Source organism: Strix uralensis, chromosome 1 (genome assembly GCF_047716275.1).
Source record: "Strix uralensis isolate ZFMK-TIS-50842 chromosome 1, bStrUra1, whole genome shotgun sequence".
Lineage (NCBI taxonomy): Eukaryota > Metazoa > Chordata > Aves > Strigiformes > Strigidae > Strix > Strix uralensis.
Window position 1 is genome coordinate 21,260,351 of NC_133972.1, and position 13,725 is coordinate 21,274,075.

The 13,725-nt window shown below is 44.5% G+C and overlaps 1 protein-coding gene across 7 annotated transcripts; it reads left to right on the forward strand.

The window, feature by feature from the left end:
- The first annotated feature begins 1,266 nt into the window (after positions 1–1,266).
- Positions 1,267–8,028, forward strand: ERVK3-1 (endogenous retrovirus group K3 member 1). 7 transcript variants are annotated; one of them, XM_074891464.1, is made up of 4 exons: positions 1,267–1,552; positions 3,445–3,660; positions 6,709–6,981; positions 7,683–8,028. In XM_074891464.1, exons 1-4 carry the CDS (start codon positions 1,478–1,480, stop codon positions 7,743–7,745), a joined length of 627 nt encoding a protein of 208 aa, XP_074747565.1. In that variant the 5' UTR covers positions 1,267–1,477; the 3' UTR covers positions 7,746–8,028. The 7 variants fall into 7 exon arrangements, 4 of the variants coding, with proteins under 4 accessions (XP_074747565.1, XP_074747538.1, XP_074747557.1 ...); XM_074891437.1 differs by having other exon boundaries at positions 1,479–1,863; XM_074891456.1 differs by having other exon boundaries at positions 1,479–1,863; positions 6,837–6,981.
- Positions 8,029–13,725: the final 5,697 nt, after the last annotated feature.

The window sequence follows — 13,725 nt, forward strand, 5'->3', positions numbered from 1 at the left end:
CTACCTTGATACTCTTAGGAGGATACAGGGGAAATTAATACTTTTGAAAGTCATTTGTGTGTGTTTCTGAAGTAGTGATTGATCATAGCTCAAAATATTTGACTTTAAAGTATACTGAAGTCATGCAGATACAAAACCAGATGAACCAGGATATTTCTGAGGATTGTATTGATACTCATAACCACAGCTCAGATATCTCTGTGGATTCCATCTGGTATATTTGCAAGAGGCTGAGTTCACGCTGCTGCCTCTGTTTTAAGTAATTCCCTTCAAGGATCTGTTGCTTGACTGTGGGGTGTAGGAGTCTGGGCCGCGCTGGGAGAAAGTTAGTGCAGACAGAAGAATGCAAGGACGAAGACAAGGCCAGCAAAATAAGGCTGGCAAAAACACACAAGATAGCAGATAAGTGAGAAACACCTGTGGTCAGCAAAAGCACACAAGTCTGAGCAAAACAGGGTATGAGATAAGGGAGTTTTTGGCAAGTTTTGGGCTTTACGTGCTAATTGCAATTAACCAATGCAAATGCTTGTAGAGGCGCGTGAACAGCGCGTGTAGATGACCTGTAGCCTATTAGAAGATAGATGAGTGCATGTACGGAACTTAGTAGAATATAAATGTAACCAGAAAAGGAATAATAAAAAAAGATGGACGACCTGATCATCACATTGGTGTTGCGTCGTTTCTGTTTCCGCATGGAGAAATAAGGACCCCGGCTAATGGTGACCCCGACAGTGGGGTTTTTCTTATATCCAGATAAACTGCGCCTGTCACTGACCTCACGGCAAGCCTCCTCTGATCTGTGAGATGTCCTGCTCCAAGCGACAGTGTTGTCTGGGACAGAGGCTGGTCAGGACACGGTGGCCAGTTACAGACCACACAAGGACAGCCAAGAAACCCAATTGAAACGTGGTTTTGCATGCAGTTTCCTAGGTCTGGCAGCTGCTGACTTGACAGAGAACTGTCTCTTGTCATGCATGTCTGTGTTCCCCTACAGCTGCAGGCTGGTTGGTCTTTTCTGTTCCAGTTTGGGGCTGGAAGACTTCGCTGGAGCATATTACACCTGGTCTGGAGTTAGCAACAAGGAAGCATCGCAGCTGCAGTGCTCCTAGGTGATATAAATATTGTGCCACTTTCATTAATTGGTGTTTTTATTCTGAAGTCATGTTCTTGTTCTCTAGTAGTGTTATTGATATAAAGCCACCTTAATCCAGGAAGAAGTGAGCACAAGCTCAGCATACAAAACTCTTGCTGACATGAGTACATCCACTGCAAGGGTCACACCGCATATTTCTGCTGATGGGAAAGCTGGCACTCTCGACGGACTTCATTTAACTACTGTAAGGTGGTGTGTAAAACATCTAATTTGCAGTATCCACAGCTGTCAGGCTCTTTATACAGCCTTGTTGTGTGGGAATTAAGAACTGGTGGTTAGCAAAATGTAAACTGACCTTGAGGTTAGAAGAATAAGCGTGGATAAATGAGGCAACATTATGGAACACTGTGTTGTGAGTGTGAGAAACAGCAAGTTGGAACAGCACCTTCAGAGCGCATGGTGAGTGTGTGAGCAGTAAACAGACAAAACCTGAAGGTCAATAGGATGTAAAAGTAGAAATGAAGCTATGTAAACAAGTGGTAATAAGTTGGGAGCTTGCATACAGTGTGGCGGCATTTGCTCTTGGCAATGCCCCCCCTTCAACAAACTGGAGTGAGTTTGTCATGATTCAGCACATCGTCCTGATCCCAGCTGGACCGAGATTGGTAAGTGGTGCCCTGTGTGAGCCGTACAGGACATTGAAGAAGACAGCGGCATGCTCGTATGCAAAGGAGGAAAATGGAGTCCAGACTACAGTAGTCATTTATCTGGTAAGTACCAGATAGCAGCGCCCGGCTTTGGGAAAGCTGCCGGCATATGTAAGAGCAGAAGGGGTTTTCTTACATTACCTGGTGAATACCAGACAGCAGAGCCTGGCTGTGGGAAGCTGCTGGCATACGGCTCTTTTTGTCTTAAATCATAAGGGGTTTTTTCTTTCTCTTTTTTCTCTTTCTCTTAAATCATGGGGTCAGGGTTTTCTAAGGAACAAAAGCTGTATATGCAAGTTTTAAAGCAGATATTGAAGGCTGCCCAATATTCAGTAACAGCCAGTCAACTGCATGAGTTACTGTGCTATATCTTTAAGTATTGTACATGGTTCCCAATAGACAGAAGTTTTGATTTAGCATTATGGTGAAAGGTTGGACCGGAGTTTAAAAAAGAGCTGGGGATTGTAGTTTCAACCTCTGTCTTGCTTACATGGTGATTGATTTACATGGCTTTACAACCGCTGACAGGAGAAATAGTAGAACCTGTCGGTACCTTGTCCTGACAGGAGAAAGAAGTTAACTCCCAGTGCTCCCCTGTGAGAAACAAGTGGGGGTGAAAAGGGTAAAGATGAGGAACTAGAATCTGTACCTCCGCATTTTCCACCTCCCCCACCGGAGGCATTCCCAGTAGTGATTCAGGGAGGAGGATCTAGGCCAGAGACATGTTTTAAGGAGGCACTAAATAATGGGGACCCTGGGGCATTTCTGGCAATCTTAAGACCCAACCAGCAGTCGCAGCATGAGCCCCTGTCATACCTGGTTTTTAAAGAGCTACGGAAAAGCATGAATGAGAATGGGCTTCAAAGCTCATTTACAACAGGTATATTGGAGGCAATCTGTCATGGGTATCAATTGGTCCCATGGGATTGGCTAGCACTTATAAAAATGGTATTAACACCGGCACAGTATTCCATCTGGAAAGCCGAGTATGCAGATCTCTGTACTGTGCAATCCATGGACATGCTGATCAGTGAAGGGCAGTATATGGACCCCCTCATTCAAGCCCAGCAAGAACACCCAAAAAACCCAAGAAACAAGATCACCGCTTGTTTACCCAGGCCTCCCGAGCTGCTTTAATAGCGTGGGAAAAGGTACCTGATGGGGAACACAGAACGGGTTCCTTTGTGACCATCTGACAAGGGTCTTAGGAGTCATATTGGCAATTTATAGAGTGTTTACAGGTGGTGATCTCTCATCAGGTAGATAACCCTGAGGCAGCCAAAGCCCTAATATTACAACTGGCATATGGCAGTGCTAATAGTGACTGTCAAGAGGTGCTTGCACCACTTTGGGGAAAAACCCAGAAGCTTGGCGAGTATCTGAAAGCTTGCCAACATGTAGCTCCCGAGGGCCACAAGGTGCAGCTCCTGGCTGCAGCCTTATCGGTAGTGCAAGGATGACATCAAGCGGCACCCAGGGGAACTTGCTTCCCATGTGGAAAGCCTGGACATTTTGAAAAAGATTGTAAACAAGGAAAGGAGCAAAGCCTGTCGCCTTCTAAACCTTGTTCCAGGTGTGGGAAAGGATTTCACTGGCCTAATCAATGTCGGTCAAAATTTGGTAAGAATGGTATGTCTCTTTCAGGAAACTGGAGGAGGGGCGCGAGGCCTGGCACCCCAACAAATGCCTGGGCCTCTCGGAGCAATCCCCAAGTATTCCACAGCCAGGCCGAAGGACTCACCAGCTCCAAGCAACAAGGCAGGGTTGGACCTCCTCATTACCACAGAATTGATCCTTAAAGAGCCAGACGTAACGTATCTGGCTTCAACCAGAGTCTATGCGCCATTACCCTTGGGAATGGTAGGTTTAGTTTTGGGTCGATCTAGCATGTCCATGCAAGGACTGAGGGTAATTCCCAGGGTAATTGATGCAGACTATCAGGGTGAGATAAAAGTAATGTTGCAGACATCAGGATTTCATGTACTTTCCCCATCAACAAAAATAGCTCAGCTTCTGATATTGCCATGTTGGGTACCCCAGGCAGCATCAGCTCAGAGGGGTAGTGCTAGATTTGGTAGTACAGGAGTTAAAGACATTCTATGGGCCACTGCAATTCAGACAAATAAACCGATTGTGACAATAAAAATTCAGGGCAGAACTTTTGAAGGTCTTATATACACAGGAGCAGGTGTTTCTATTATCACACAACGTGACTGGCCATCAGATTGGGAACAGCAAAATGTCCCACTATTGGTTCCTGGCATAGGTGGCACATCTGCCCCACAAAAAATAAGAGGGTCTTGCCTAGTGAGGGTCCGGAGGGACAGAAAGGATGGGTACAGCTGTATATAATGGATTGTCCCTTGAACCTATGGGGAAGAGATTTGTTGGAACAATGGAATGTGACCATTCAGACCCAGCCTTTTGGCAAGGGGCCACGATCATAATCCCCTTCCTACAACTGACTTGGAAAGTACAAAAGCCTGTGTGGGTTGATCAGTGACCCCTAAAACAGGAAAAATTACAACATGCCCAATGCTTAGTTCAAGAACAGCTAGAAGCAGGACACATTGAACCCTCAGCCCATGGAACACACCTGTTCTTGTAATACTGAAAAAAGATGGAAAGTGGCAACTTTTGCAGGACCTCAGGGCAGTAAGCGAAGTAGTGGAACCTATGGGAGCTTTACAACTGGGTGTGCCAAACCTTATCATGATACCTCAGAACTGTTTTTTAATTGTAATAGATCTTAAAGATTGTTTCTTTACAATCCCACTATATCCAAATGATAGGGGTAAATTTGCCTTTTCAGTACCCGTAATAAATAATGCACAGCCCATGAAACATTAGCAATGGAAAGTGTTACCACAAGGGATGAAAACTGGTTGTCTATTTGTCAGCATTATGTCCACTCAGTGCTCGATCCAATTAGACAACAAACCCCTCATCTTTTAATATATCGTTGTATGGATGACATTCTATTAGCAGCAAAGGAGCAGGAAGCTTTACAGAAGGGGTATCAGCAATTGCAAAACCGGCTTGTTCAGTCAGGGCTTCAGATTGCCCCCGAAAAGATACAACAAGCAGAGCCATGAAAGTACTTGGGACCTATATTGACCTACAGTACTGTTAGGCCTCAAAGGCTATACCTTAATATAGAAGTCACGACATTGAAGGACCTCCAGAAATTGTTGCGAACAATCAACAGGGTACGACCGTACCTCGATATAGCTACCCAACAACTAAAAAATCTTTTTGATTTGTTAAAGGGAGACCCAGATTTAACATCCCTGTGTCAGATAACCCCTGAGGCAAGAAGGGAAATGATAACAGTGTGTGAGCATGTTAAACAATTCCAGGCAGACCGCTGGCAGGTCAATATATCTGTTAGGTTGTTTGTATATCCTATTGCCCCTTATCCCTCGGCTCTTATCGGACAGTTAGCACCTGAATTATTATATTTGGAGAGGATTTTTTTAGTGGCCACCCCAGAAAAAACAATAGCACCATTTGTGGATCAGCGTGCTACCCTGGTGAAGAAAGGACGAGAGTGATGTCAAGCATTGACAGGGCTTGATCCACAAATCATACATCTGCCCTGTACTAAAGAACAGCTTAACTATTTGCTTATGCAATCTATTACCTTTTAGACAGCCCTTGGTGGATTTTATAGGTGAAATATCTTTGATGTTACCAACAAACAGGGTATTACAAAACATACTGGTTTTACCACTTAAAATTGTACAGAAGATCAGCCATACCCTACTTTCCGCTGTGTTAATGGTTTTTTTAGACGGCTCTGGCAAGACTGGTAAGGCAGGCATTGCATGGAAACAAGATGGAGGGTGGCAGACTTGTGCATGTTATCAAGAGGGTTCCACACAGAGAACTGAATTACGAGCAGTTTCCAAAGGACGAAATAAATATGGTCGCTGACTCGGCGTACGTAGTTAAGGTTGTACCGCGACTCGAGATGGCATTAGTAAAAGAAATCGATGATAGGAAACTTGTCTATGTTTTTAGCACTGCAAACATTAATTGACAAGCATCGGCACACTCTGTTTATCACCCATATTCGGTCACACACTGATTTGCCTGGACCGTTGACAGAAGGGAATGCCCAGGCAGATGTAGTTGTAGCAGCCACGTTAGCCTTTCAAAAAGCTCAGGCTTCTCACAATTTTTTCCACCAAAATGCATGGAGCCTGCAGGAGACATCTGACCTCACTAAATCGTAGGCTTTGGACATCATCTGAGCTTGCCCGGACTGCCAGCAGACCGGAGGAACATCCCCTGTCAATGCAGTGAATCCCAGAGGCCTGGAAGCCAATGAATTTTGACAAACAGATGTAACTCATATACCATTGTTTGGCTGCTTACAGTGGGTTCACATAACTGTTGATACATTTTCTGGGATGATGCATGCCACTGCACCCTCTGGGGAAAAGGCCACACACATACGGAGTCATTGGTTGAGCTGTTTTGTGAACATGGGAGTGCTGAAAGAAATTAAAACCGGTAACAGGCCCGGCTACACAGCTCAGAAAATACAACTATTTTTGCAGCAATGGGGGATTCGGCATAAGACAGGTATTCCTCATAACCCCACAGGACAGGCAATAGTTGAACATGCACATGCTACACTAAAAGCCTTGATTTGAAAACAAAGAAGAGGGAATTCTCCAGACACACCATATAATCAGCTGGCAATGGCTTTATATACTCTTAATTTTTTAAACAGAAATTGTTTTGCCTTGACAGCAGCAGAAGGTCATTTTAGCACCACAGCGAACTCTATAGTTAAACCTTGGGTCTTGTATAAGGATCCTGAAGGAGACCCAACCTGGAGAGGACCAGTAGATCTGCTGGTATGGGGGCAGGGGTATGCTTGTGTTTTATCACCCACAGGTCCTCGGTGGATACCGGCAAGAACAGTCAAGCCATATCATGAGATGGAAGGATCAACCCTTCAACCCGATACCCCAGATCTCTCAGCTGACAATGCAGGAATCGACATGCAGGCTATGTTCCCCTAGGAACTCGGTGACTGCAGCTATCACTTGGGGAAGTCTAAAACAACCACAACCAAAAGCAGAAGACATGATGACATGGGTAGGAGCGATGCCAACTCCAGAAAATACCTTTCTTGCTTATTTGGCCCTCATTTCAACCAGCTCGGCGGTAAGTATAGGTTTGTAATTTTTGCTGGGAGCAGCTGGTCACGTATCTTGGGCACACATCATTGACCAATCATTTTTTGCCCTAGTAAGCTGGTAGGATCCCGATGTACCAGTAGCCAATAATGACACACCATGGACTGGAGGGGCTTGGCTTCCTCCTCGAGACACAGAGAATCAGCCATATCGTTTGAATGTTGCCAATATAACATTGTATGCGGATGCCCCCCTGTGTGTATGTCCACAGGAGGAGGGGGTGCATGTGTGCAGTCACAACAGCACCTGTATTTTAGATCGTCTGTGCAACTCATCTGTATATTTTGTTGGCTGGAAAAGAGGCACGAATAAGGAATAGTAGTGGCTGATATCAGATCATCATTACAGATCCTCAATATTTTAGTTATCTATCTATGGCCAATGCATCTAGCCATAATCTTACAGTAATTTTTCTTTTGAGATGTAGATCTGAATTTTTAGTGCTAGGCCCTAAAACAAAGTTCACCTCTAGATGAACCTCGCAACTAAACATTATCCATTATTAGTATTTGTTGATTAGTAAAATCTGTATTACCATTAGCATTATTAGCATCTGATCATTAACGAAATATGTATGTTCACTAGTGAAAGATGTAGCTTAGACAAAATGTAATTAGTAGTGAGGACGAAATGCTGTGAGAATGTGTATCCAACTTCCCTTGTTTACAGTGTTCAAGGCTGAGAACCCAAGTGTTTGGCATTGTTAGAAATTCTCTTGGTTCTCCCCTCTGAGCCCTGGCCAGGCATTGGGTGGAATCCAACAGGAGGATGAAACCAGATGTTTCCACTCAAAGAAAAGTGCAAGTCATTCTGACTTGCTGATTTGGATATATGAGGCTGGACCCACTGGCTGCAACTTTGGATGCCTCATCTATGGATGGACACATCGTGTAGGACTTCCCACTTGCTGGGAAAGGCTCTCCAAATCCTTGCTGCAACCAGGGCTCCCCAGTGACTGTGGATCTGGGTGTTGGTAACGTATGCAAGTGGTGATGGATCTTTCTTAACCACTATTCTCCCCGTTGTGTAGAAATGATTAGGTGCATTTCCTTGCTTAACTGTATGTAGTAATAAGTAAGTGTACTATTCTGTATTTTTCTTACTGCTTATTTTCTGTGGTACTTAGTTATATCCTTTAATTATTAACAGTAAAATCAGCCTACTCTTTTCACTCTGGTGTCTGAGTTTAATTGGCAGCCTCGATCAGCAGAACAGAATTATGGCTATCAGTCAATCTTACTCGCCCTTAGAAGGGTGACTCTGAATTGTCTCAAGTAAACAAGCTGTTGAGACAACAAGTTATGGCAAAGTGACAAAAGTGATTCATTGGATTGCTGATAGCCTTTATTATCTTGGCTATTATAATTGCGGCCACAGCTGTGGTAGCCTCTATGGCCCTTATTCGTTCTGTTCAAACAGCCCATATGGTGGCACAGGTTATATACCAAAGGATACAACATGGGAGCTGGTTAAGATGCATCTACAAGGAGCCTTCTCTAGCAATCTGCAACAAGTTACCAAACTACATAATTCATTACAGCATGAAATTGAGATTCAGAAATTAATGCATGATGACATCATGAGAGAGTTAGGTGAAAGTTTATTCTTGCTCAACCCTAGGTATTGGGTTGCAGATCTGAACCTACAGATGTGGGTTTTAGCAGGCCTGGGATGTTTGATTTGTTTTACGGGATTTTCCATCCTGTGACACATATGACACCTGCTGTCCACAGTGTGGAAGGCCGAACTGCAACTGATTGCAATGATTGCCATGGAAACGAAGCTACAAAACAAAGAAGGGGGAGATGTGGGAATTAAGAACTGGTGGTTAGCAAAATGTAAACTGACCTTGAGGTTAGAAGAATTAATGTGAATAAATGAGACAACATTATGGAACACTGTGTTGCGAGCGTGAGAAAGCAGGTCGGAACAGCACCTGCAGAGTGCATGGTGAGTGTGCGAGCAGTAAACAGACAAAACCTGAAGGTCAGCGGGATGTAAAAGTAGAAATGAAGCTATGTAAACAAGTGGTAATAAGTTGGGAGCTTGCATACAGTGTGGCGGCATTTGCTCTTGGCAATGCCCCCCCTTCAACAAACTGGAGTGAGTTTGTCATGATTCAGTGCCTCACCCCGATCCCGGCTGGTCTGAGATCGGTAGTGTTTTAATCTTGGAAACAAAGTTCTGTTCATTCTCTATCAAATAATTACCTATAAGTTTCTTTAAAATAGCTCTTTTATTTATGTTCCCCTTTTCTCTCACAAGTATGCGTTTGACTCAGGGAGATTCTAAGCCGATATGAGTCTTTACAGTTGCATTTATTTTAAGTAAAGAATTGATCTACCTAAGATGAGTTGGACCTTTAATCTAGGAATGCCAGGAGTGGAGACTTCCAGCATCTGAGCACTGGAGGAGATGGCTGTTGTAACTTGGATGGAGGAGGAAGGAAGGACTGAATACAGTAGAGATCTCTGCTTGTGGATTTGTTGTAAATTTGAAATGGAAGGTGGAAAAGGTGGTGTGTATTTATGCCTTACTCAGCCTCTTCTCACGGTGCTTAAGGTCCAGGCTTCTGCAGTCACTTCTTTGGACCCAAATCGTGTGAGAGAATTTATGGTGTATGTATGAGTGGAGTCAGAGGTGGGTTTTGTGGGTGGTTGTGTCGGAAATGAGAAGTAGGAATTCTGCTGGGGTGTTTGAAGAGTTGTTAGGAGGCATGTGCCCAGTGGTCTGGATGGCAGGACTGCTGCAACTCATCTACTTCCATGAGAAACTGAGGCTTTACTAATCTGCAGGGGTTTGTCTCTGCAACAAGCTTCTCAAGTGTGCATGCTAAAGAGAATGATGGGGTATTCTTGTGTTGGTGATATTGGAGGGCTTTACATCTCTAAGCAGGTTTTGTTCATGTCAGAAAATAAATAAAAACACAGCCTTGCTCCTCTGCCCCAGATAAGCCGCTCCTCCCTTACGAGGTGGCTGGGTGTGATGAGCAAAAGGGAAGATGGAACTTTCTGGGTAATTTGTGGAAATTACATGCAGCTTCCTTACTAGGTATAATTTTGCCTGGGGAAATAATTTGGGAATTACTGTGGTTCACTCAGGTCAGTACTTATGGAAAATATCTGTCTTCAGTTCTCACTGTGATGTGTTTCAGCCTTCTCTCAACCTGGCAGCAAATGCACAGATTGTCACTGGTGCCTGCTAGCTGATGCCTGCAAGCAGTTGGTGCTCGTTGCTGTAAGGGACCTCAGACAAGAATGTGCCCAAGGTCATAATTTTTGCAACTGTGATGGGAACATCCCAGGGAGGGCAGAGAAACCAGCAGACACCTGTGGAAGCCAAAGGCAAGGAAACTGAGAAACTTTCCAGACAGAGCGATGAGCCAGGACAAGATCTTCTATGAAAAAAGACTCAAGAGTTCATGGAAAGGACACTAAGGGACACCTCTTCAACAACCACTAGGGACCACCACAGACCACTGAAAAACCACATGGAAGCCCTCAGAGACCCTTCCCCAAACTTAGTACTTTTGTGCAATGTATTACCATATGCATTAGATCCTCTGGAAATAGGTATGTACTGCTTGGGAATTACATGAATATGCATTTCTTTTATTGTATATAATAAGTGTGCCTTTGTCTTTCGGCATGCACGTTAGGTGGAGTGATCCCCTGTGCATCTGGTGTTGCTGGTAAAGAAAGGTAGGGGACATTTTCCTGTTCCCAGAATTTGTTCATATCAATATCTTGTCCTTACTCTAGTGTTAAGTAGTTGTTTAGTTCATCACTTTCACAACATTTATGCAAGGAACTTGGACATGCTGGAATGCAAGATTTTGTTTTCAGAAGGCATGTTGGGGCCATTGCTTTAATTCTTTACTGGTAAGAAGATGAAGACTTGTGAAAAAATCATGCAATAAAATAGAAACACCCCTCCCCCCCCCCCCCCACTTATCTTGTTAACTAGTTATTTGCAATGTGGAGAAAGTACTTTTTTCAAATTTAAATAATCTGTATAGTGGTAGTTTGTTCTAGTCTCAAAGAGAAGAAACAATTGTCTGGTTTCTGTTTCCATGGTTCATCTGCCTCTGACATGCTCCCTGTTATTTAGAAGCTCTCTCAAGAGTTTTGTTCCAGGCTTCTTTTTTCTTCTCTTTTCAATTAAAAAATCTTCATTCCCTCTAATCATATTCAGTGCCTGAAATCTTATTTTCTTGTTCTTTTCTTCCTCTGGATGATGCCTTGGAATAAATTTGTAATACGTTACCTTATGAACTAGAATATTTTGGGTTCTCTCATAGACAGAACATTGAAAGAGAATTTGGAATTACTCTGATGTTGATCTCTCAGAGGATTAGTATACAAGCACGATGTGTAGGAACAACTTCCAAGAGCTGACACACTATTTCATTCTCTCTTTAAGCGTGTTCGGCTGTGATTGTTACTTTCTTCAGTATTGTTTTCTGATTAATCTTCATAACTATTCGGAATTACCATATGATTTCTTTGTGAATCCAGATGATGAGGTGCAAATGGTGAAGCTGAAGTGTTCTTTCTGTGACACTGGCAGGAATTACAGGAGATTACTTCCTGCAGCACACCTGTAAAACTGGAGAAGTGCAGGACTTCTGTCACAGCTGTTTGCAGCAAAGGGAAGTGAGGTCTCTTCCAGCTGAAGTCCCTTCCCTTCCCTTCCCTTCCCTTCCCTTCCCTTCCCTTCCCTTCCCTTCCCTTCCCTTCCCTTCCCTTCCCTTCCCTTCCCTTCCCTTCCCTTCCCTTCCCTTCCCTTCCCTTCCCTTCCCTTCCCTTCCCTTCCCTTCCCTTCCCCTTCCCTTCCCCTTCCCTTCCCTTCCCTTCCCCATTTCCCTTCCCTTCCCCATTTCCCTTCCCTTCCCCATTTCCTTCCCCATTTCCCTTCTTCTTCCCCTTCCCTCCCAATGAGACTGTTATTTGATTGAAATGTCAGGGCTTTTTCAGCTCCAAAACCACATTCAAGGACAGCCATCACAAAGGTTACAAGTGCTAACAGGATTTTATTGTCTTTTTCTCAGTTTCAGAGCAGATGCTCACAAGCATTAACGTGGTGCACATGTGTAGCCAGGAGCAGGCTGATGCAATCCTCGGTTTAGCTTGAAAAAACATCACTTGAAGCCTGGCAAAGGGAAGCGAGAGCCACAGAAAGTCACAAATGCCCTGTGTCGTGTGGAGGGACAGATGCATGAATATTATGGCGCAGAAAATATCCATCTTTGCCGGAAACAGGAAAGCAGGTAACTGACTGATGCACAAAGAAGGTGCTCTTGAGAGCAAACTGAAAAGTTTTAAGAATGTGACTTTTCTCGCTTCTTTTGGGAATGAACTATTTTCACATGAATTTTCATCTTGGCATCCAAAAAAGCCCCAAACGTTCCTGCACCTAGTTTATAATTATTTTTATAATTAGATTTTTATAATTAGATTTTTATGGTTTTATACTTTTATGGTTTTATGTTTATGGTTTTATAGTTTTATATTTTTATAGTTTTATAATTATATTTTTATATTTTTATAATTATATATTATAACTATTTTAATAATTATTTTTATAACTATTTGAATGGCTATTTTTATTATTATTTTTGCTCCTTATTTTTTATTCTTTTTCTTGTTTTTTTTAAATTATTTTTATCATTAGTTTTGCTCTCATGTTTCTATATTGTTTGTTTCAGTCTGTAAGAAAGGACTATCATCAATGCCACGTTTGACTTAGGATGACAAAGTGGCAGCAGGAAAGCAGGCCAGGTAGTTCCTGTTTCCTGAAGAGCGGGAATCTGAAGAATGAGGAGCAGGACCGATCCCACACTTCTAAAAGCGGAGGAGCGAGAAGGAGGTGCGTGGTATTTTCCAAAGTATTACACTTGCCAACGCCAGTCGTACTTTCAGCCCTCCAAAAACTGCTCTGCTGTGCTTCTGGGCCAGCCGTGGGAAGGAGAGCCAGGGAGAGGCAGGGCACGAGGGGTGTCTTGGTGGTGCAAGAGCCGCAGGCAAGAAGTGAGCGAAAGGGCTCAGAGGAGCCCTGACAAGGGGCTGTGCTCAGTGCTACAGAGGACAAGCAGCAACCCCCCGGGGGGCACCCTTGGGGCCCACCCTGGGAGTCTAGAAAGCTTCCTCCCCCCGGATGCGGGGCACGAGGGCCACCTTCGTGGAGCAGGAGCAGCAGGCACCTGGCCAGCATGGCCCAAAGGAGCCCTGGCCAGGGGCCGTGCTCAGCGCTGCAGAGGAAGGCAAAAAACCCCGGGGGACACTCGCTAGCCCACCGTGGGGGAAAAAAAAGCCTTCCTCCCCCCAGCTGCAGGGCACGAGAGGCCATCTTCGCGGTGCACGAGCAGCAGGCAGTAACCTGGCCAAAAGGGACTGGAGGAGCCCTGACAAGTGGTCATGCTCAGTGCTGCAGAGGAAGGCAAAAAACCCCCGGGGACCAGTGCCAATGTGCCCCGGGGGAAAATTCCTTCCTGACCCCAGTGCTGGCGATCGGCTATTCCCTGAGCAGGTGAGCAAGACCTGCCTCCTCGTCCCACAGGCTGGTCACGCCTCCCAGGAGATGCCCAAGCCCTGTTCTCCCTCACCCTGGAGCCATCTCAGGGGCTTCCGAGAGTGGCCAAAGGCCCCCGGCCTGATCGACCTTGGGGGCAAGAATCTTTCCTGTGCCTGTCTAGTGGCTGCTCCAAAGCACT